General features: G+C 33.4%; 1 protein-coding gene across 9 annotated transcripts in view; it reads left to right on the plus strand.

The window, feature by feature from the left end:
* The window catches only part of Nap1l1 (nucleosome assembly protein 1 like 1), a 60,649-nt gene that overhangs the window by 29,916 nt on the left and 6,780 nt on the right, over nucleotides 1–23,953 (plus strand). For 5 of the 9 annotated variants that reach the window (XM_027921310.3, XM_027921538.3, XM_027921457.3 and 2 more), the window contains exons 2-9: nucleotides 7,526–7,562; nucleotides 12,168–12,253; nucleotides 13,671–13,773; nucleotides 19,696–19,837; nucleotides 20,095–20,175; nucleotides 21,285–21,413; nucleotides 22,310–22,381; nucleotides 23,316–23,455. In XM_027921310.3, coding sequence (XP_027777111.1) covers nucleotides 7,546–7,562; nucleotides 12,168–12,253; nucleotides 13,671–13,773; nucleotides 19,696–19,837; nucleotides 20,095–20,175; nucleotides 21,285–21,413; nucleotides 22,310–22,381; nucleotides 23,316–23,455 — 770 coding nt within the window. In that variant the 5' untranslated portion in view covers nucleotides 7,526–7,545. Of the gene's footprint in view, nucleotides 1–2,184; nucleotides 2,303–7,525; nucleotides 7,563–12,167; nucleotides 12,254–13,670; nucleotides 13,774–19,695; nucleotides 19,838–20,094; nucleotides 20,176–21,284; nucleotides 21,414–22,309; nucleotides 22,382–23,315; nucleotides 23,456–23,953 lie in introns of all 9 variants that reach the window. The other 4 variants (XM_027921749.3, XM_027921597.2, XM_071609675.1 and 1 more) reach the window with 3 other exon arrangements.

Here is a 23,953-nt window from a genome sequence, read left to right on the forward strand (position 1 = left end):
TAAAAGATTAAAGAATGAGCCCCTCATTTTCTCCAGTATAGAAATAATAATGATCAATCTATTTGGAGTCTTAAGGTTTAATCAAACCTGAAATCATTTGTAGTCTTGGCTAATACTTTGAGTAAATATTTAAGTCCCATTTAAACTCATTTCATCTGAATAAGGAGTTTTTGTTGGGTAGAGTGGTGGTTAGAAGGTGGGAATAGTTGCTTTACACCTCTCTTTGTTAAGTTTTTCATTGCATCAACAGCATTAGAGCACATTACTGGTGTCATGGAAAGTGGCTTCTGTACCTTCCTTGAGTTACCAATTCTGCCATTTATTGCTGCCTATTTGAATACTTCGCTTGCTGCGAAGTTTGTGCCTGTTGATAGCCACCCTCTCCCCCAATGTGGCCTGTGATAATCATTTTCTAAAATAAAGTAAGAATACAAAAGTACAATGGAAAAATAATAAAAGAGCAGTTACAGGGTGATTATTGTTTTAAAATTCTTTTAACAAGGAAACAGTATGTCATGGTTAAAGAAACTATCCAGGGTTACATAACTGAGCAATGAGGACTTAAAATGAGGTGATTTTTGTAGTGGTTTTTGAAGGATGTCCCTTAAACTGTTTTGCTATATTTTGGATTCTACAGTGCTCTAGGGAAAAGCTACAGCATTGTATAGTTATGAGGTGTTCTTCCATGTAGTTGGGCCATAAGTACGCCAGTTATGTATGCTGCACGTACATGTAACTTTGGAAGTACCATGAGGATAAATTTTGTAAGTAGGATGAGTTTTGACCAAGTGTCCTGGGTCCTAGGATAAGTTTCCCTGTTATTGGATTAGATGATACTCTATAGATATTTTTGGACAGAAGATAACAGTGTTCTCAAATAGGAATTCATTTTGCTTGGGAGTCTAATACAAAGTTCTCAGTTGACTATTGATAGCACTGAAATGAAAAAACTGAGTGTAAAAAAAATAAGCTGTTTAAGCTGAGGGGTTGTGTTGTAGCCAAATGCAGTGCTATCTAAAAATTTTTGCTTAAAGTTCATTTGGAATGAGGTCTGAGGTAAAGGGAAAACTATATCCTGGGGTTATTATTGTTTCCTTCTTTGGCTTTAAACCATTTTTGTTTTTTAGTGATTGGCTGTTTCATCATGAAGTAGTCATTTTTTGTAAACGAATAATGCTTTAGTTTAGTGAATAATCTATGTAACAGGCTGATTGGAAAGTACCCTGGTTTTTAGAATAGTGGAATGGGCTTTTGTTTTCAAAGTCAGGTTTTAAAACCTAACTACTTCAGGATTGTGTTGCTAAGCAAGGCGCTTAATATTTTATTTCCAAAGTAGGAGGAAAGCCTATAATTCCTTACAGAGTGGCCAAATGTTTTGATAAATGTTGGCTTTCTTCGTATTCATTGATAGTGTGGGCAATTTACTCAGAATAAGGATTACCAGAATGATAAGAAGTTGATAGTAGGTGTCTGGACATCTGGTTATTAAAAGACCACAAAATGATCAGGTTTTGTGGCCTGATTTAGTCAATGGCCTGTCTTCTAATGAAAGATTTTCTTCATATTAGAATTTTCAAGATTAAGATTTACTTTCAGGAATACTGTTTGGAATCACCATGCCTTTCCATTAAGATCTTCTGTACATTATATATTGGATTATAAATTGAACCATTTTGGAAAAAGTGGCCTTTTTATATTTAGTAATACTAAATATAAAAAGTTTGTTTTTTTCTGATGTTAATATATTAGGTTCATACTGGGTTTTGAAACTAGATGATGAATTTCTTATCCATAGAATGACACTGAATTTTCTTGAAGGCAGTCTTGGGAAATTTTTTTTCTTTTGTGTAGTGGGGATTGAACCCAGTGGTGCTACCAAGCTACATCCCCAGCCTCCTTTTTAAAAAAATTGTGAGAGGGTCTTGCTAAGTCACCAAGAATGGAGTCGATCTGGGTGATTCTCCTACCTCAGTGTCCTAAGTCACTGGGATCAAGGTGTGACCCCATGCATGGCCTGACTTAGAATCTTTGATAGGAACATTTACTTTTACATTTAATGTAATTACTCTGAAGTTTACAGGAGTATTTTACTTTTATTTATTTTTTGGTACTGAAAATTGAACCCAGGGACATTTTACCACTAACCTCTACCCCAGCTCTTTTTATTTTTTTATTTTGAGACAGGGTCTTCCTACCTTGATGAGGCTGGCCTAGAATTTGGAATCCTCCTGCCTCAGCCTGTGGAGTTGCTGGGATTACTGATGTGCAGTACTGTGCCCAACTTTTCAGGTTTATTTTAAAAGTGTGTGTTTTCATTACTTTATTTTGGAAGTTATATATGCTGTTTTCTAATCTTTTGGTAGTCATTCTGGAAATTACTATTTGCATACTTACCAAACATTGGAGTGCTTATTCACATCACTGACTTCAAATAGTGTGATATTTTTAATGTTTTAACACTCACAATGGTAATTTTATTTCTTTCAAAATCCTTATTTAGCTGGACGTGGTGGTGTGTGCCTATAGTCATAGTGCTAGGGAGGCTGAGGCAGGAGGATTGCTTGAGCCCAAGAGTTTTGAGCCTGGGAACCTAATGGGTCCTCATCTCTAAAATAGACACAATCTTCATGTAGATATACACAGATAATCTTTTTTCCTTAATGTATTTTCAAGTTTCCATCTGGAATCACTTGCCTTCTATATGAAGATTATACTACAGAATATTTCAGTGATAGTGCTTGGAGGGAGGTATTGTTAAGTGAAGTATTTGCTTTGTTTTCATTCTTATAGATTACTTTGTTTGCATATAGTATTCTAAGATCATCAGTTATTTTCAGAAAGTTATGAATTCTATTATCTTTTGGTATCTGATATTGAAGAGAAGCCAGCTGTCAGCTATGCCTTTGAAATTAATCTTTTGTGTACTTTCTTAGGTGACTTCTTTGTCTTTGGGATCTTGCTTTTTTACTTATTTATCTAAGTATGGTTTTCTTTTTTATTTGTCTTGAGTAGAATTGATAAAACTCCCTGAATCTGTGAGTTGGTGTCTCTTTCATCAGTTCTGGAAAGTGCTTAGCTATTAATTTGTTCATGTATTGTTTCCTATCCTATCTTTTCCTCCTAGAACTTGAAGTTTTTTTTTTTTCTTCCCTATGAGAGATTGAACTCAAGGTACTTAATTAACCACCGAGCCACATCCTCAGCCCTTTTTATTATTTGGGACAGGATCTCACCAAGTTGCTTAGGGCCTTGCTAAGTTGCTGATAAACTTGGTGATCTTCCTGCCTCAGCCTTTCAAGCCTCTGTTATTACAGGCATGAAATCTTTTTTAGATTTTGTTGTATCCTAAAATGTCTTCTCATTTCAGTACTTCCATTCTTTAATCTCTTGCTCTGTTTTAGAATAGTTCTTCTTTGCTTTCTTTAGCTCGCTTAATTCTCAATTTTGTTTAATCTACTAAAGGCGACCCTTTTAATTTGATATATTAAGTTCTTTTCCAAATCTGCTGTTAACTTAATACATGTCTATTTCTTGCAGATACTGTTTTTTCTTCCTTTCCTCTTTCTTCCTTTCCAATGAACCCATAGTCTTGCACATGCCAGGCAAGCACTTGATTCCGGAACTATACCTACAGTTCCTGATACTATATTTTTAGACTTAGTAAGACTGGTTGTTTTTTGGCCTTTGTCTACAGTTTGTTTATAGTCTAATGGACAATAATACTTAAGTCTTTGTAGGGCTGGTTTCTGTTGTATTCCTTTAGGTTATTCTGGTTGCCTTTGGAAATTACTTGTATGAATTATTAGAGATCTAGAATGCAGGTGCTTTTCACTTACATTTGATAAGCAAGTGCCTGTGAGTATACTGCCAGGATACTTGACGCTATCTTGGAGTTTGGAGCAGCAACACAGATGAAATGAATTTGGGCCATTTGTTTAAGAGAGCTGGCTTATAATCTCTGAAGACATAGCACTTTGGGGTTCCTGCTTATTTTCAGAAAGTTATTATAAAGATTCCTCATAGGATAGGCTCAAAATTTTGATTTCAAATTAAAATCAGAGTTCACATTTGCTGATAATGGCAGTTGACCTCAGGGCAAAAGTATTTTCCTATTTTGCCTTCATTTTTTGACCAGTAGTAATTCTGTATTATATTATTAATGTTTCAGTGCTATTTAGATTTTAATAAATTTGTTCTTTGCTTTTAATTATTTTTTATTGGCAGTATTAATCTGCATAAAATAGCTTGTCATTATCAGGAATGAAAAGTTTTTCACAGATTTTGGAGTGCAGTTTTATGTCCAACATTGTTTGATATAATGTCAACCAGATTAAAAAAAGCAATGTAGGTATTAATATAAACCTGTATTTTTCAGTGTAATCTGATTATCTGAGAGCCACCTGCCTCAGAAGCTGCAAGGGGTAGGGGTTAAAAATGAAGATTTTGGCGGGGGGGGGGGAGGGCATTCCATTGGACCTAATGGTTTTTTTCTTCTTTTAACTTTTAATTTTAGGTTTACAAGAAATTTGTAAACATAGGTCAGAGAGTTTCTGTATGCCCCTTTCCCATTTTTTCCTAATATTAGTATCTTAAAGTTACCATGGTATATTTGTCAAGACTAAAATAATCTATTTTTTAACTATCATCCCAGCTTATTATTTTGGAGAACTGTTCAGTGGTATAATTAAAAATGGATTGGATGAAAATAGCATATGTTCTTTAGAGTACTTACCAGGTATCAAACTCTGGTTAAAGTTTTAACATGGATTTGTTCCTTGAATTTTTTTTTTTTTTAATAGGATGAAAACATTTTTTAAATGCTGATAAAAATATAAAGCTGTACATATGAGTGGAGTATACTCCTTGAAATAAATTCAATCCAATGAGGGAATTTTTTTTTAACTTTTTATGTATGATGAAATGAAGCCAGAAGTTGTTTCCCTGTTGATTGCTTCAAAGGTAGTGTAAACCTTAATAATTTAACTGAAATTAGGCCCAGTTTTATGAATGTACACAAGCAAAAAATCTAATTTTCCTGAATGGGCAGTTTGGATCTTCATTAAAAAGTTTTATTTCAAAAGTTCAGAATCTAGAGATAGTGCTGAAAACTGGACATTGATGGTAGTTCTGTGAACATGTTAAAATGGCCTAAAAATTTAAATCGGAAATTCTGAGTTTTTTCCCCATATATTTTTCCATATTCCAATTGCTAGGTTTATTAGACAATATGTTAATGTTTACAACCCAGGAAATTGAAAAATATTACTGATTTAGGTAAACTTCTTTATACTGGAAAACCAAGTAATGCAAAATGGAAAAATAAGTTCTCACCATGGTAAATCTCTATATCATATACAAGACTGGGATCCTAATTAGAACAAAATGTATTCTATGTTTTTATAGTCAAATTATACTTTATTGTCATATATAACTAAAAAGAAAAATTTTTAAAAATTCTCATTTCTCATGTTTTATAGTAACTACTTTCAGGTTTCTGATATAGAAAAAGGTTTTATTTAAGGGGGTGGTGGTGTGGTTCAATCATAGTTATGTGTTTAGCATGTGATCAGTTCCTCAGCACCAATAAAATGTATGTAAAGGTTTTGTTTATATTATAAAAGTATGTACGTGTATGAACATACTTATATTTTATTCATGTCCTAATGGGATTTTGCCATATATTTTATACCTTACATTTCCATATCAGTTCTTGAGAATTGCTTCCATTTTCACTATAAAGCATTTCCTTATATGTGCATTCCATGCTAATAAATTTATAACATATAAGTTGTGTATATTACTCTGAAGAATAGTGATTGGTAAAAGCATATAAATTTCTGTAATGAGTCTCATCTGAAAAGTTGGGAGAGACCTTAGCTTACACTAATGTGTAATTATATACTTGAGACATCTTGGGATGGAAAGAAATAGAACTATATAGGAGTTTGTACAACAAAGAATTATTTAACCAGTTGTTCAAGATGTATAGGATTTGTTCACTGGGGCTTTGGCGGGATCTTGAAGGTGAATATGAAAAACAAGGCCTTACATGCTCAGTAGTACCTTTTTTTTAAAGAGAGAGAGAATTTTAATATTTTTTTTAGTTTTCGGTGGACACAGCATCTTTGTTTGTATGTGGTGCTGAGGATCGAACCCGGGCCGCACGCATGCCAGGCGAGCGCGCTACCACTTGAGCCACATCCCCAGCCCGCTCAGTAGTTCTTTATGGAACATTCTTATAAGTAAATAAGGCTGGAGATGGATATATTTAAACTTTGCCTTTGAAATTCCTTTAACCAGGAATAACTGTCCAGAAAAGTACTAGTTTATGAGAACATAACTCAGATTTAAGAAAGAATATTTATTAAATTTTTCCCTGTGTTGAAAGAAAATTCTCAATGATTTGATAGACACTTAGAATCCCAAATACATTTCTTTGAAGATTCAGTATTTTTCTTAATTTTTGAATTCGATTTCATCAGTAGTTTGCTAAACATTTTGTAGATATATGCTAATTGCCCAGTATCACTGGAGAAATTTGTCAGTACTACTAGGAAATATTTAAGGAAACATTTTTAAACAAAAGGAAGATATATTAAAGATATATTAGAAAGAAATATTTTCTTTATAATTAAAGGATAGATACTAGATCAGTAATACTCCTCAAATATTACCACTTGACTTAAAATCAGAACCTTAAATACTCTTAAGTAATATTTAAGCATGCTGTTATGAGAGTAGTTCATCTTATAAGATTTTGTGGAATTAATCCTAAGGCTGAAAGATGAAAACTTGATTTCTAATGCGGAATTCTGTCTAAACTTGGTTTAGGTTTTTTTTTAGTGATCTGGATGACTTAACATTCAGCCATTTTTCACTTAAGTATTTAACACATTTACCTTAAGGTTTTCTTCCCTTTCTCAGAAGTATTCTCTAAGCCTTAGGAATTTAAGTCATTTAATCAATCTTTCCAGTAAACTTACTTAGATTTGGTAATCAGAGTGTTAATTAACAGTGTATCAGCATTACCAGGGGAGGTTGTTGCAGGGGATGGTGGGAATGGTTGTACATCAGTCATGTGAGATGAGATACAGAAGGTTTGTCTGACATAATAGGTTGGGACCTAGATTTTTACAATTAATGTGTAATCGTTTTAAAGGGCTGATGTGTGATGCAGAGATTACTAAACCTTTATTTTTTTAATACCTCCAGGAGCGTAAGTACAATAGGTAGCAAATATTTTTTTAACTTGAATTTGATAAAAAAATAATACTGTTAAAAGTGAAGTGGATTTGTTCAAAGATGCTGAATAGCCTAAAAGTTCAGCAAAAATTTAACATATGATTAAAAGAATTTGAACAAAAGACTTTGGTAACACTATTCCTTTTACAGCAAATAGGAATTCTTTACTGATGATGTTAATATAATAATTTTTATATCAGATTCTAAAAGCCTACTCTAACATGTTTGTTTTAAGCAATATTCTCCTGAAAAAATATTTTAACACTGATGTTTCTCTCCATAGGTATTTGAAGTTCCTACAACATGGCAGACATTGACAAGTAAGTGGCAAATAGTTGATACTTTTTGAGAGATTTGGCATCACTTTGTATTGTATCGTAGTTAACTTCTGTATACATTATATATTATGAAAATGTATAGTAATGACTAATGCTTGATACTTGCTATTATGAAAGTTGGGTACAGCACATCAATGAAAAAACACAGTATATATAATCACTTTCATGGTAAATCATTTGTCAGTGTGTATTCTTAGGAAAGTGCTGAGAACTATAATAGGGCATAAGTACTTGCAGAATCCATTTTTACCATATGTGTATTTCCCAGAGATTTTCCTACTTTTATTATAATGGGCATATTACAGTGTTTATAAGATGTATATAAAAGGAAGATACACTATAGGTACAAGATGTATATAAAATGTATATATAGAACTTAAACAAAAAGACATAAGCACAAGTTAATTTTAGAACATTACTATTAGAAGCCCCTTTTGCCCTTTCTAACTTGCATTTCCCACCTGTCCTCTTTAGGTGTGTAAACACTATCTGGCTTTTGTCTAATTTATTTCTTTGCTTTTCGTTTTAGAGTTTTACTACCGATAAATTATTAATCAATATTTAATTTTGAAGAGCTGAATAGCAAGCCAAACTTAGTTAAGTAAAACAGTATTAACTACTGTTAGTTAAAGCCTCCAAGATAGGACAGTAAAAACAAGAGACTATTTGGGTCATAGTCTGGTTTAAGCTTTTCTGAAGCTTTTCTGGTTTCCATTTCGGGAAAAGCTATAGGGCAAGGTGCTATGCACTTTGAAATACGTATCTTGGGAAACAGTTTTAAGTTGTGTGGTAGTTTTCTAGTGTGAGTGGATGGATGTCTTGCAGAAATATAATCAGGGAGAATGGAAAAGGATGAGCTGCCCAACATCTGTTGCCTTTGATTTTATAGTAGCTTGCCAGTTCGTGATAGTTTAAAAAGAACACTGGGGGGTGAGGAAAATGATGGGGTTATTTGTTGCTGTTTAGGCATTAGTGCATAGTGGTAGAAGGGCAGATAATTTTACTTCAGGGCCAACAACATGCAAGTACACTGGAGAATTTGAGCCAGTATTCCCATGTGTACGTACTGTCTTTAGCATAAAAAAAAATAGAGGCAGCAGGCTTTTTAATGATATTGTCTCTCAAAGTGATTGTGTCTCAAAGACACTGCTCTCATCTGGATTTCTTAACCCTGGTTATAAGGTTTTCATACTATCTTCCTGGTGTTTCCATTTCTTTCTCTTTGAGTTTGCTATATTCTACACTTTTTCTTTTCTTATGGTTCTTTAGTACTTTCTTGGAAGAGTGCAAGGGAAGTAGATTATTTTGATACACGATATGATTGAAAATGACTTCTACTTTATGCTTGATAGTTAGAAATTTAAGGTAGGAATTATTTTTCATCAGAATTTTGAAGGTGCTACTTCCATTGTTACCTTGTTTGCAGCGTTGTTGTGTTGAAGTTAAAAGTTTTCTTGATTATTTGCATGTGATATTTTTGAAATACTATTTCTGGAAGCTATTATGGCTTTGGAGTTTTGAAAATTTTCCCATTGTTTTGCTTATTCTATCTCTTTGTGTTAGGCAGTCAGTGGTGGACCCTTTCAATCCAGCAGTTCAGTAGCTTTTAGTTCTAAGGAATATTCTTGACCTTTTGGGGGGCTTGTTTCTGTTTTCTCCTTCTGCACATCCTGGTAGATGTCATATGTTTGATTGGTCTTCTAATCACCTCATTTTATTTTTCATCTTAGTTTCTTTGTTCTTTCTGGACAGAACTAAAGAAACCTTGTTTTTCCAGTCTTAGATTTTAAATCTCTATTGTATTTAGTTTCTAAAAGTTCATTTGCTTTTTTTTCCTGTTTTTTTTGTTTTTTTTTTAACCATCCTGTTCCATTTCATTGATGGTAGTATCTTTTCTCAGGATGTTTCTTCCCTCTGTATAATCTATTTGCTCTTTAATTTTCTTTCACCCATTTGTTTTAGTCTCAATAACGTAAGAGAGTTCCTCAAATATGTGCTAGTATTTGGTTATCTGCTCATTAAGATTGGCATTAAGTTGAGGGATTAGGGGTAGGGGCAGTGGGAAAGACATTAAAAAGAAAAGATGATTAGAAAATCTGAAGGTTGGGTAGGAGGGCTTATTGATTTGGAATTTTAGTGTAGCATCATTAGAATGGGTATTTCTTTTGAGAAGCCCCCAATTTCCAGAATCTCCCCCCGCCCTATCAGTAGTGATTTCTCCATCTGTAGTGTCTGGGTATAGGCTTGGCTTCCATTCTGTTATCAAGCAGTCATGTATCTTAGGTACTCTAAATTGTGTCTGTCTCCCAGTACCAGTTCAGAAGTTCCATCTTTCAGAGATGAAACTTCCATATTTCTACAAGGGTGGAGTAGAAAATCTAGGGATTTAACTGCTTATTAATTTTTACCCAGTCCTCTCTTGTTTTAGTCATCTTCAGCCTTAAGCCCTAGTTATAGGAGTGTAGTTGATGCTACCAGTTCTTGTTTTTTTGAAAACTCTGTATTTGGGTTGTTCTTAGCTTTTCCCACTGTTTACATTTTAGTTCTCAAGTGAAGTTGATTATCTGTTGTCTGTTTTCTGGCTTCCAGAGTTTTGCTGCTATTGTCGCCTTGTCTTTCTGTCTGTTGAAACCGTTTTTCATAATGCTAGTGGACATTTTGGAGAATTCAGAATTATCATATGAGTTTGTGCAGTACTACTTTATTAACCTGGGAGCCCTCAGTTTGTAAATTTTTAGAAAAATAATAAATTGGTTATGGTGTCTTGATTTCTTTCTCCCCTATTATTTAATTTTAGATACCTCTTAGCCCTCAGTGACTGAGAGAAAGGGCATTTTGTTCTTTAAAGTAGGAGTCAGTGAGCTTTTCTCTGTAAAGGGACCAAAAGAAAATGTTTTAGACATTTTTAGGCCATGTGATTTCTCGTAAATACCCAACTCATGTCATGTAGTATGAAAGCGACTATGGTGATACATAAATGAATTAGTTTGTCTGTGTTTCAATAAAAATTCCATTTGTAAAAATAGAAGTGGGAGAGCCAGGCTGAGGCAGGAGGATCACAGGTTGTAGGCTAGTCTTAGCAACTTAGTAAGACGCTGTCTCAATCACAAAGGACTGGGGATATAGTGTTAAAGTGCCCCTTGGGTTTAATCCCCAGCACCCACCCACCCAAATGAAAGTGGGCTGAATTGGGCATCTGACATAGTTTATGGGCACCTGTGTTTAAAACCTTAAGATGTGGATGTTCAGTAGATGATTGAAGATATATGGCTGCTCCATGTTGTCTTTAGCTTAGCCTGTGACTCTAAACTCTTAGGCAGGTATACACTTAGGTTTATACCGTGCTTGACTATTTCTGCAATGTTTTACTAAGTATAAACCGAGTACTTTGTACAAAGTAAAACAAATTGCATGAATCATCATTTCTAAGGGCTGAATTTCTTTCTTTAGTTGACAGGGCCCTAGATTTTGTTAGCTTACCACCTTTTCTATACTAGTGCCTGTATGAGAGTTAGTATTTGTTCCTGTATGAAAAATAATTTTTCAAATGCTGTTTAGACATGAAGCAACTAAATCTCTAATCCAAATGTTAAAATTCAAATTCAAAGACTTGTATCATGACCCTGTTATTGATTTTAGGTATCTTTATCCCCCTTTTTAATGCTAGATATAATCTCATGTTCAAAAACTAGATTTTTGGTGATTCTTTAAGACTAAATGAGAAGGATGCTATCTTTTTACCTTCTTTCAATGAGATCCTCCTGATTTTACTCTAAGCGAGAAGTAGGCTTAGATATCTTAACAGTTCTTCTCCATCTCTACTGTGATGTAAAGAAAAAGGAGAAAAGTCCAAAGATAGTGACTATAGGTTGGTATGGTTGCTCCACCAGCCATCAAGGACTCAAGGTCCTTCTATTTTTCCCAACTCCTTTATACTTATCTTGGTGGCTTACATTTTCTGGGTGTTCATCATTCTGTGTGGCTGCTGGAACTGTAGCAATCAAATCCATATTCTAGGGGGGAAGGAAAGAAGTGAGATTAAAAAAAGGACTTCCTAGCTATACTATTCTCTAAGGATTCTTCCTAAGTTCTATTCTACTTCTGCTTTTTTTATCTTACTGCCAAAACAGTCATATTGCCACATTTAGCTATAAGGTAGGCTAGAAAATGGTAGATTTTGTGTTTTGCTTCCTATATAAACTGAGGATGCTCATACTAGGAAGAATGAACTCAATAGATGATGTTAGGTCAAAAGCATATGCCACCTGAAAGGACATTCCCCTCAGATTGACCACACTACATTTTTAAAGATGGAAGTATGTACTTTATAATTGGAAGGCAGTTGTGCTCACTACTATATCACCAACACATTTCCCTAAACTTTATAATTGGTTAGATGCTTTTAAATGAAAGTTTATGTACTTCCAGTTAGTTCTTACCTATGAAATTAAGAAACTGAATTACCTTTTGAGTTTCCTATCATCTTTGAAAGAAAGCATATTGATTTAGAAAATGAATTTAAGTTTTTTTATAATTTTTTTTGTAATTGGTACATTTGAACCATGGTGTGATACTATGATATTGTAGCAAAGAACAGTCTGAACTTGATCAAGATTTGGATGATGTTGAAGAAGTAGAAGAAGAAGAAACTGGTGAAGAAACAAAAATCAAAGGTATTATTTTAAATTACTTTAGGAGCCAGTGGTGGCTGGCAGTGGACTTCTAGAGGAGAGTAAAAAGTACCATTTCATTTAAAAAAAAAAAAAAATGGGGCCCTTCTACATTGTCCTTTGCCCACTAATCCATACTTCCAGTTCAGTAACTGTGTTTGAGAGGGAGGGAGTGTGTGTGTGTGTGTGTGTGTGTGTGTGTGTGTAAGTAAGAGGGAGGGAGGAAGGATGAGGGGAGAAACAAAGGAGGTAGTCAGGAATGAATGTAATGACTCATCTAAAATCACTCATCAAATCCTTTACTGCTGGGGCAGCACATAGTATGGCTGTACTAAAGAGCTGTGTGGATTTTATCTGAATTTAGAAATGTTTCAGGTGGTGGGGTTTGGGGGGCTTTGCTAGTGCTTTAATATGTTTAGTGTTTAATATAGAAAACATGCAGTATGTATGCCTTTCTAAAACTCAACTCTTCCAAACAAGAAGAAAGTAGTTCATTAAATGTAGATAAAAATCATTCAAAATTTACTTTAGCACATAATTTTAAAACGAGTGGCAGTAGTAGGGAATTGTGCTGCTCTAGGTATACCCTGTCATCTGGGCCAAAAATATTGAAGCACCAGATGACTCATGTTTTCATTTTTAAACCAGAGATGAAAGTAAATTGTGACAGGATTCTAGAACTTATAGCTTTCATCTTTCAATGTTTTTTTAAACAGATATGAGACTGTGTCCTCAGTGGACATTATTGATGTTTCTAAAATGCCTTTTAGTTACTACAGCTGTATGTTATCCAGTGATTCAATTAATATCAGAAGTAATTTGACCTTCTGGAACATAATTGGGAAAAATTAATGGCAATTTTGTGTAATATCTATATAGGTAAATACACAAAGAGCAATATTATTTGTTTTGCATAAATTTGGCTTAGATTTGGACTGAATAATTTTTAAAAAACAATAATAATCAAATCTTGTTTGGCTTCAGTTATACCTTTGACTGTTTCAACTATTAACTTCCTTTGTATACACACAAGTATATTACACAAACATGAACATCCATTCCTCCGTCTTTATCCCAGACTGTCATTATATTTGTTTTTGACGTGTTGTATGCCTTCAAAGGACTGTCAACAGTATTAGATAGGCATCTGGATGAAGCTTTGAGCTTTCCAAAGTACAAGGTGGGTGAAACGAGGTACTAGGAAGAATAGGAAATGAGAGAGAATATTGTTCTGAGCTTTCCTGAACATTGGGTTTTCCTGCAGTGTGTTTTCTTTAGCTTACCCTGCCCATTTCTTATTACACAAGCATTTTATATATAGGCCAATTAGGAAAACTTCATGATTGGACTATCCTGTTAAAAAAGCTTAATACATTTTTATAAAAGCCTTCTTTCAATGCCCCCCCCCTTTTTTTTAAAGCGCGTCAGCTGACTGTTCAGATGATGCAAAATCCTCAGATTCTTGCAGCTCTTCAAGAAAGACTTGATGGTCTGGTAGAAACACCAACAGGATACATTGAAAGGTACAAGTTCTTTTTCATCCTCCTTATTTATCTTTTCTATAATCAGCATTGCAGGTATATCTGTTTTTTTAAACCATCTAAGATTTATGTATGCAATAGTGGAAATCTAATGTCTACTAGTACCTAGTATAGGATTATTGGAAGTTTAGAATTTTGCTTTAGAACCACCCATTTAGAGTTGATCTTTTAAAGTTTGTTTTAGTTTAAGTCCACAGGAGATACACTGATCTTAACCATTTCTGAGATTTGTTTAGTGGTTTGTTAGAAATGCATAGATTTAGAAGAACGATTTCTTATATTTCATTAGTGACATAATAATTAACAATATCCTGAATATCTTATTAAACTTACAACTCAGCTTTATGATTTTAAGATCCAGTTATATTGGATATGGGTCTTATGTATCTAGTACATAAGTAGGTGGTATCTAGTATATCACTACCTACTAGCTTCTAAATATTTGGTTCTCTGTGGTATGTGTCCACTGTTTTTTGTTTGTTTGTTTTTTGAACCTTTTGATGGACTTCTCTTCATCAACACAGATTCTATTGTGATAGGCATCCTGTGCATCTCCTTTAAAGAAATCGTGCATATTTTATCCCACATTATGTATAGTGGGATCATTAGTACTGTAGGAGATGCAAGCTTTTGGTATTTCTAGCATAATTTTCAGAAATACTGTGTCCCGTGCATGAGGATTGCTTTATCTTTGTGTCTCTGCCAACAGTTGGCATCATTCAGATTTATAGGGTTTTTTAAATTTTTATTTTTAAACCAAATTAAGAGTTATGGGCTCACTTTGTTGTATTTTCTGATTGTTAATGAATTTTGAGCTGCTTTTTATAAAGGTAGTGAGACTTTTAGATTTCCTATTTGCACCCTTTGTCCATTTTCCTATTGGACATTTTCCTACTGTCTTGTTTTGCAGAATTCCTTTTGTATTCTAGATGCTGTTATTCTGATATTGGCTTTAGGTATTATAAACAATATTTTGTATAATTTCTATTAAGTTTTATCTTTGGAGTCTTCCATTAAACAAATCCTTATTTTTTTTTTTTTTTAATTTTTGCCTGTGGCTTCGATTTTTGAAATGTATAGAAGTCTTTCATAGTTCCTTCCATATTTCCTATTCACTAATAGTTTTACCTTTGACATTTAGGTCTTTGATCTCTCTAGAAGCCACCTTTGTATTTGGTGTGAGTAAACATCCGTGCCCTACCCCAGGGGGCTAGGTTTTAGAACACTAAACTATAACTTCTTTCCCCCATTTCACTTGTGTACCCCTCCACATTTATTGCATATCACGTTCTTAAACGCTTGCATTTGTCTTTGAGCAGCACTTCCTTTCATTGGTCTTTCTGTCTTTTTGTTGTTTTTTCACAGTGTAGTCATGTCTTAATATCTAGTAGGACAAGTTGCTTCCTTCCATACCCTCCCACCCCCAGACACAATATTCTACACTCTCTTGTTTCATGAGCCTTTTTGTGTATTATTTCGTCATTTTCATAACTTCATTACTCTGACTTTATATGTCTTCTTATCTGACAAGGCAAGTTGCTTCTTTCCATCTTTCCCCATCCCCAAACACAATCATAAAATTGACATAACATTACCACATATTTGACAATTAAGTTAATCAGAATTCCCAAAATTTTAAAAATTTAAAAACACTAAAATTTTGATAGGAATTACAATTTGTAGATTAATAAGAGAAGTGTATCTTTAATATTGCATATTTATATTGTGTTCTGGGTCTTATAATTTCACTTTATCAGAGAGGTTTTTTTTTTTTTCCCAGACATTTCTGTGTATTTTAAATGTGTTGCTTCCTTAAATTTTATTTTGTTGTAGTTTTGGCTGAATGTTCTGATATACAGAGGCATGCTATCGATTTTTTTTTTGTTGTTGTTTTAATGTTGATCTTCTATCCAGTAACATTACTGAATTTGTTTTTGTAATTATGTTCTCCCACCAGACCTGACAAAAGAGCTTATCTGCAAATAATGGCAGTTTTAGCTCAAATCTTCTACCTTAGATCATACTGTATTCTTCTGTCTTTAAATACTGTGTTAAACATTAGCATTACAGATGAGCATCTTTATCTTATTTCTAGTCATATTGGGAATCAATATAAAAACTCCATTATATTCAGTCCTCCCCCCCCTTTAAGTTTGTCACAGGTAATTGAAGCCAGGGCACTTGTACATACCATATAGGTGCTCTACCTCTGAGCTACATCTTCAGTCTTCAGTTTCTATTTATTTAATCCATCTTTTCTTGTGTTCATTCAAATGCTTTTTCCTTGAATCTGTTCAGTATATAATAATGTATGTTTTGGTAATACATATTTTAGATATCAAACTAGCCATATTCCTGGAATAAACTTAATTATCATGTGTTACATTGCTGTATAGTTATAATTCTGCTTTTATTCATTAGTGAAATAGCTTGTGTGCATATGTGTGCATGGATGTATATTTGTGCTTCCACAAAGAAACTTTCACAGAGTGGTAATATTTAACAGGCTTTGGAGTCAAGACTCCAAAACTGCCTAATGAATGAATGCAGCTGCAATTACTTTTTTAATTTTGTGTTTTGAAACACCTTAGTAAAATAGGAATTCATTCTTCCTTGAACATTTGGTACAACTCTTCTAAATTATACTTGGGGCTTTTGGAGTTTAGGGATTAGAGCTCTTGGGGAATTTGAGGCCACCATTTTTAGTTATAGATAGACATATAGATAGGTATTATTATACCTTTATTTTATTTATTTATTTTTATATGGTGCTGAGGATTGAACCCAGTGCCTTACGGGCTAGGCAAGCGCTCTATCACTGAGCTACAACCCTAGCCCTTGGGCCACCATTTTTTTTCTTTTAGCACAGTTTATTCACATTCTTTTTTGTGTCTATTAAGAGTTTTATCTTCTAAACTGGTTTGTATTTTATCTGGGTTTTAAATTGACTAGTATAGTTTATGATAAATTTTGAAAAGTATTATTTTCCTTTTCATAATCTTCATTTTGCTTTTCAATTTGTTTCACTAGTTGTGTTGGTCTTGGTAATGTTTCTTAAAACCTTAGTTTTGCTTTTCATTTCCTTTTACATATTTTTGTTTAATCAAAATTATATTACTCTTATTGATTTCTGGCTTTAATGTTAATGTGTATTTGTTTAGTTTGCTCTATTCCTTTTTACAGTTTGGTTTATTTGATTTGTAAAAATCTGTCTTTTATTGCCTTAACACTTTTATATTTGTCGGGTGTGAAGACATGCTGAAATTAATGGCTCAGGCTTATTTTATTGTTCAGGTTCTCATCGATTCTGCTTATTGAGTACCAGTTTATTCTAAGTTTCTTGGAACAATATGTTAAAGATCTCTAGTTTATCTGTTTTTTTTTTCCTATAATCCTATCATTTTTGGGTTGGTACATTTTGAAGCTGTATTATTAGATATTTGCTGTTTGTAATGTATATAACTTGTTCTTTTGTACTGAGGTATTCACTTGTACTTAGTTTTTTTTTCCCCTTGCCATAAATTCTGTCCCCCCCCCCTTTAATATTATGATAGCTATCTCAGCTTTCTTTTATTTATTTATTTTTTTAAGACTGACATTTCTTTTTTGTCTTCTTGTATGGATATTTGCTTCTTTGTGAGTAAGTTCAACTTCATGCTTCTTGAAAATTACATTCTCTTTGAATTTACCAGTGACATTTTTCTCTATTTTTAAATTTTTTGTACTTATTTCTTTTTATCATCCTCCTATACTTTCCATCAGGCTGTCTTCTGATGGTTTTGAAGTTAATACATTCTGTTTTAAGTTATAGTAATGTATCATAACTTAATACCTAGGTTTATATACCCCTGTTTGTTTATTAAATTTACTGTTAATATATTTTCAAGCCAACTGTAAAATTTAAGCTGGTTGATCACCTATATCTTATGGAATTACCTGTGTTCTTGTTTTACCTTCTCAAGAATTTTCTTTAATATATGTATGTATGGCCTTCAAGCCTGATGTTCTTGATACAATTTTTATATTGCTTCCATATGTGAATAATTTGGCCATAAAGTTTTAGATTGATAGTTCTTAAAACTTTTAAAAATTAGGGCTGGGGTTGTGGCTCAGTGGTAGACCACTTGCCTAGCATGTGTGAGGCACTGGGTTTGATCCTCAGCACCACATATAAATAAATAAATTAAACAAAGGTATTGTCCATCTACAACTAAAATTTTTTTTTAATTACAATTAAGTTTTTTCTCATAATGTTTCTTATGAAACCTAGCATTATCAGTCTGACTCCTTTTGATGATTATTTGCTTTTTTCTATTGAACACCTTTATAATTTTTTTTATTTTTGATATTAATAAATACCACTAATGAGTAAGGATTTTCTCAAGAAAAGGAAAATTGTAATCATTTCTTGTAATAGTCACCCCCTACTGTTTAGCTGTTGCTACTTCTTTTGTCATCCATAACTCATATCTTTTCAGTTTTACTTAATGCTGTCTTCTGGGAGAACTTTTCAACCTCATGAACTTTTTTTTTGCTTTTGGGCTCACGCATCTTGGATAGTGTCATTTACTCAAAATAAACATTGGTGGGAAGAATGAAGGTCAGAAATAGTCTATGGTATTTTCTTGGAGAGAGGGGATAACTTGAATGCACTTGGAGCCTAAGACTCAGAATTGGCTGACAATTCCAGGCAATTATTCTGGTTTGCTTGGGGGAGAAGCAGTCTCCTTTGGTGTCTGATCTATTATACCTAGATAGATGAGTAGAGGAGTGAAGTAGTCTGGCTTTGACTGTTACCCTAGGAACTCTGGCATTGGGCTCTTTTGAATGATACAAGACAGTGTTGCAAGGCAAGAGCAGAGATTTTAAAATTTTCTTTGCAAAAATGATTTTTTCTGCCTATCTTCGATGCTACATACTCTAGCCATCCCCTCCCCAGATTGCAAACCGCCTTATCACCCTATACCAGTTAAATAGCCTTTGATATTACTCAGAAGTGACTTATAGAGTATGTGTGTATGTATATGTGTCTGTGTGCATGGGCACCTGCAATAGTAGTTTTCTCTTTGGTGGCAAAATTTCTAGAGGCAATTTTGGGGTAGGAGAGAAAGCCAGAAGCCCATGGTAGTTCACCATATTGACAGAATATTGTTTTTAACTTTTTTAATTATAAAATAGAAAGTTTATCTTTCAGTATTTTTTTGTTTCTAATAATCTTAACTAAAGTAGTGGTTAAGTATGAGAATTGTTTGATCCACAAAAATTTGTTTGTGGTAGTAAATTTTAACCTGGATTCTGCATCTGTTGCATAGACTCCCTGAAATTAGGTAAATTTTGAATGACATTTCTTTGGGTAGTAGAGGGGTTCATAAATTTGATTTATAACCCAAGTATAACTTTAAAAATCAGTGGCCCATAGTATATCGTATATGAATTGTTTCTCATTAGATCTGTTAAAAGTTTATGCCCTCTGTTGATAATATATTCTTATTTAACATAATTCCAAATTAAATAGAAAGTAATACCATATTATTTTCTTTAAAGTAAATATTCTGTGCTTTCCCCAAATTGGTACAAGTGAGACAGATATGAGGAAAAAAAAAATTCAAGTAGTCATTGTTATTCATTTCAAATGCCTTCAATGACAAGTCCAGCTCTGAACTTGATTATAATTTAAAGACATTAGGGTTGACAATATGATTTATAATACAAACTTACTTTACCTGGTTTTATATCGTCTAGGGTAAATATACTTATCTTTTAGATTTAATTTCTTTTAATATACTTTTACTTCAAATAGGAACTTATTCATTCACTCACTCCTTTGCTTCAATTTCAAGATGATTAAAGAAGTGTGATTTGTGTGTTACTATGATGCTATGTAACTTGTATGTGACCTTTCAGCTTGCCTAGGGTAGTTAAAAGACGAGTGAATGCTCTCAAAAACCTTCAAGTTAAATGTGCACAGATAGAAGCCAAATTCTATGAGGAAGTTCATGATCTTGAAAGGAAGTATGCTGTTCTCTATCAGCCTCTATTTGATAAGGTAATAATTCTCTCTTTACTACTTTATTTAAAATTAGTACAAGCTCTGGAAATATAAACACTCTTGGAGGTGGGTTAGTCTTTGTACAGCTTACTAAAGTGGGTGTTAGAGGTACTTGGGGAAGCCATCAATAGTAACAGTTAAGGTTGTGGTATGTTTGTTAATTAAATCTATAAGAGTCCTTAGTGAGAAACCATTAGTTTTAAGCTTGTTACAAGTGTGTTTATGAAAGCTTTTTTTTTTTTTTTTTTAATTAGCGATTTGAGATCATTAATGCAATTTATGAACCTACAGAAGAAGAATGTGAATGGAAACCAGATGAAGAAGAGGAAATTTCGGTTAGTACCAACTTTCTTTTAGTATATTTTTACAGTTGTCAGAAATATTAGAATTGTTAGGAAATGTTTTCTTTTATAAAATGCATATTGTAGATGAACCACTTCAACCTGGCACCAGCTGTACCCAATATCATTTTTTTCCTTGTGTTTTTGTAGTATTTCAAGCTTATAGATTTATAGTGTGTTCTTTTGAACTTTGTGATTACAGACAAAAGACTGTTTCCATTTTTCTATTGGAAACTTTTAAGTAACTTGCAACAGATAATGACAGAACTGACACCAATCCAGTGTTGTGTTTTTTTGACCCTGCTTTTCTCTAGCATTGCTATTTTAAATGTTGATTGATAAAGAGAATATAATACTTTAAGAACATGTCAAGGTAAGGCATTAGACAAGTTAATATTTTGTTAGCTTTTCCTTTTTATTGTATTTTTAAAGTCTTTGTTTTTCATTTATCGTCTTAAAATGGTTTTCCTGATTCTAATGGTTTTTTTTTGGAGAGGTGTGGTAGCTGTTATTTTGTTGAAACTAAGATTTAGAATGGATAAATAGCAGTCTTTACACAATTAAACTAGAAGTTCATTGACTAAAAGTTAACTATTGGTGATAATAGGTTTATTATTTCAGTATCTAGTTCACCGTAAGTTAAAGAGAATGTTATATATGACAGTAGAATGCATTACAATTCATATTACTTGTATAGACCACAATTTTTCATATCTCTGCTTGTACACAAAGTAGCATCACATCCTTTGTTTCTTCATATATGTACTTAGGGTAATGATGACCATCATATTCCACCATCTTTCCTACCCCTCCCTCCCTTTTTCCCCTTTGCCCTATCTAGAGTTTATTTAATCTTCATATCCCCCCACGCCCACCCCACTCCCTGCAGCATATTATGGATTACCATCCTTAAATCAGAGAAATCATTTGGCATTTGGTTTTTTGGGATTGGCTAATTTCACTTAGCATTATATTCTCCAGCTTGATCCATTTACCTGCAAATGCCATGATTTTATTCTTTTAATGCTGAATAATATTCCACTGTGTATACATACCACTTTAGGTATTCAATAATATATATATATATACTATCACTTATCAAGGAGGAGCTGAAAGAAAAGGCCAAGATAGAAGATGAAAAAAAAGATGAAGAAAAAGAAGACCCTAAAGGAATTCCTGAATTTTGGTTGACTGTTTTTAAGAATGTTGACTTGCTCAGTGACATGGTTCAGGTAATTTTAGTCATAAAAATACCAGTTTACCTTTGAATTTTATATGATTCTGGTGATTGTTCTCTTTAAAGGCTTGTTTTTTTGAAGTAGCAGTCATCCATAGAAGGAAAATTACAGTTTTGATGAGTGTAATCTTTCAAATATTAGATAATGAAAGAGATCTCATTATTAATTGATCAGTTTTGACCGGGCACTTTCTCATACCTTCTTTATTTTGCTTAATTTTAAGATAGCAAATGGGAGGGAATCTTAATTGCAATTGTATTGGTGTCAAGACCTTTCAGTCTGAAATGAGAACAATTTCAAGTGAAATTTGCATTTTAAAGGAATATTGTAAGGGTGTGTTTAACTCATTCATAATTGTCTTATTCTCTGGAAAACCAATACAGATATTACTTTTTTTGGGAAATATTGCTTCTCAAGCATTTCTTTGAACCCCTGCCATCTGTATTATAGTACTTGTTGCCATGTCTTTTGGTTGTTGGAAGTCATGTGAAGAAAAAAATGGTCTCAATATAATGACTGCTTACTGCATTTATACTTTAACAAAAAGAAAAGGAAAAAGCAGCTAGTAAAGGCAGCAGTTATAATCGAGAAACATTTTTAAAGCAGAGATGCCTTATTTAGATTTGGTATTGTATTTTTTAGACTATTCAGCTTGTATGATCATTTGTCTCTGTTTAGTCACTTTTTCTATACCAGTGGAAATAGAACTATAGTATAAAGTGGCTTCAGTATAGGCCATAATCTGGAGAGTCCTAAGGTTTATAATTGTCATATAAAACTTTGCTGTGAAAGATATTACATCCTAGCTAGGGTTCATGTAGTAACAGAACTCGGATCCAGAAATGCCATGTTAGATACTCAAAAATTTTTATTATTATTTTAATTTGAAGGAACATGACGAACCTATTCTGAAGCACTTGAAAGATATTAAAGTGAAGTTCTCAGATGCTGGCCAGCCTATGGTAAAAGAACTTTGAAATATTTTCAATTTTGTAACATATGCTAACAGGTAGATGAAAGAAAGTTTTTAAAATTAGGTGCCATTCAAGAGTTAGAGATGGAAGTGAGACAGAACTGATAACTTGTTACTCTTAATTGTAGTAAATATTTGGATATTGCCATTGTTTATGCTGTTTTCCTTTCCCATCCTATGAATTTCCACTTGTTTTTAAAATACAGTTAATGATCCTGGATTAAAGTGGATTAAAAAAATAATGGCAAGGTAATATTAATAAGTAAATACTTAGTCATTAAAAATCATGTGCATAGGAATTTCATAAAATGTATGATATTAGAGGGTCCCTACTCCTCCTCAGAAAAGATTAGCTAACAATCTCTCCTAAAAATTGGCAATATTATTACTATAGGTTATAGATTGTTAAGGTTGACCTTTTGCTAGTGTCAAATTCTAGTCTCATTTAAAAGCCTATTTTGGGAGAGGTTTAGAAAAAGGGGGACTTGGTCAGACCGTTTACTTAAGTGTGATAGTTGTAAATTGAAACTATTCATTTTATTTGTGCCTTGTTTCGCTTTTAACATTATGTTTCAAAATTAGGAAAACCTTTAAAATTTTGTATATGCTTATTAAAAACCATAGATTAAGCTGGGTGCTGTGGCGCATGCCTGTAATCCCAGTGGTTCAGGCGTAGGCAGGAGTATTGCGAGTTCAAAGCCAGCCTCAGCAAAAGCAAGGTGCTAAGTAACTCAGAGAGACCCTGTCTCTAAATGAAAATACAAAATAGGGTGGGGGATGTGGCTCAGACGTTGAGTGCCTCTGAGTTCTATCTCGAGTACCCCCATCCCCCCAAAACCATAGATTAAGCTATTTACTTATGCACTGAAATTCACAGTGTAAGAGTTAAATTAATTTTTATGCTTTTTTTTTTTTTTTTTAAGAGTTTTATCTTAGAATTTCACTTTGAACCCAATGAATATTTCACAAATGAAGTGTTGACAAAGACATACAGGATGAGGTCAGAACCAGACGATTCTGATCCCTTTTCTTTTGATGGACCCGAAATTATGGGTTGTACAGGGTAAGTTAATTTTACTACTTTCACAGTGTTTGTTTTAGTTAGCGATTTTCAATGCTGTGATTCAAAACCTGACAAGAACAGCTTTAGAGGAGGAAAAGTTTTTAGGACTCTGTTTACCAGGTCTCAGTCTATAGACAGCTAACACCATTCCTTGAGGCTTGAAGACATCACTGAGGAGGGGAGCAGCTCACATAACAATCAGAAAGCAGAGAGACTCCACTTGCCATGCCCCAAAGGCACATCCCTAGGGACCTACCTCCGCCCGCCATACTGTATTGGTTTTCACCTTCCACCCAGTTAATTGCATCAGGGGATTAATTCACTGATTGGGTTAGGGCTCTCATAACCATTCTCCTCTAAGCTTTCTTGCATTGTCTTATATGAGCTTTTGGGGGACATCCCACATCCAGACCATAATAATGTTATATCTCTTTGTTGTATTTATTATTTGTGATACTTGGTATTTCTATTGTGTGTACTTGATACATACATATGTGT

Source organism: Marmota flaviventris, chromosome 3 (genome assembly GCF_047511675.1).
Source record: "Marmota flaviventris isolate mMarFla1 chromosome 3, mMarFla1.hap1, whole genome shotgun sequence".
Lineage (NCBI taxonomy): Eukaryota > Metazoa > Chordata > Mammalia > Rodentia > Sciuridae > Marmota > Marmota flaviventris.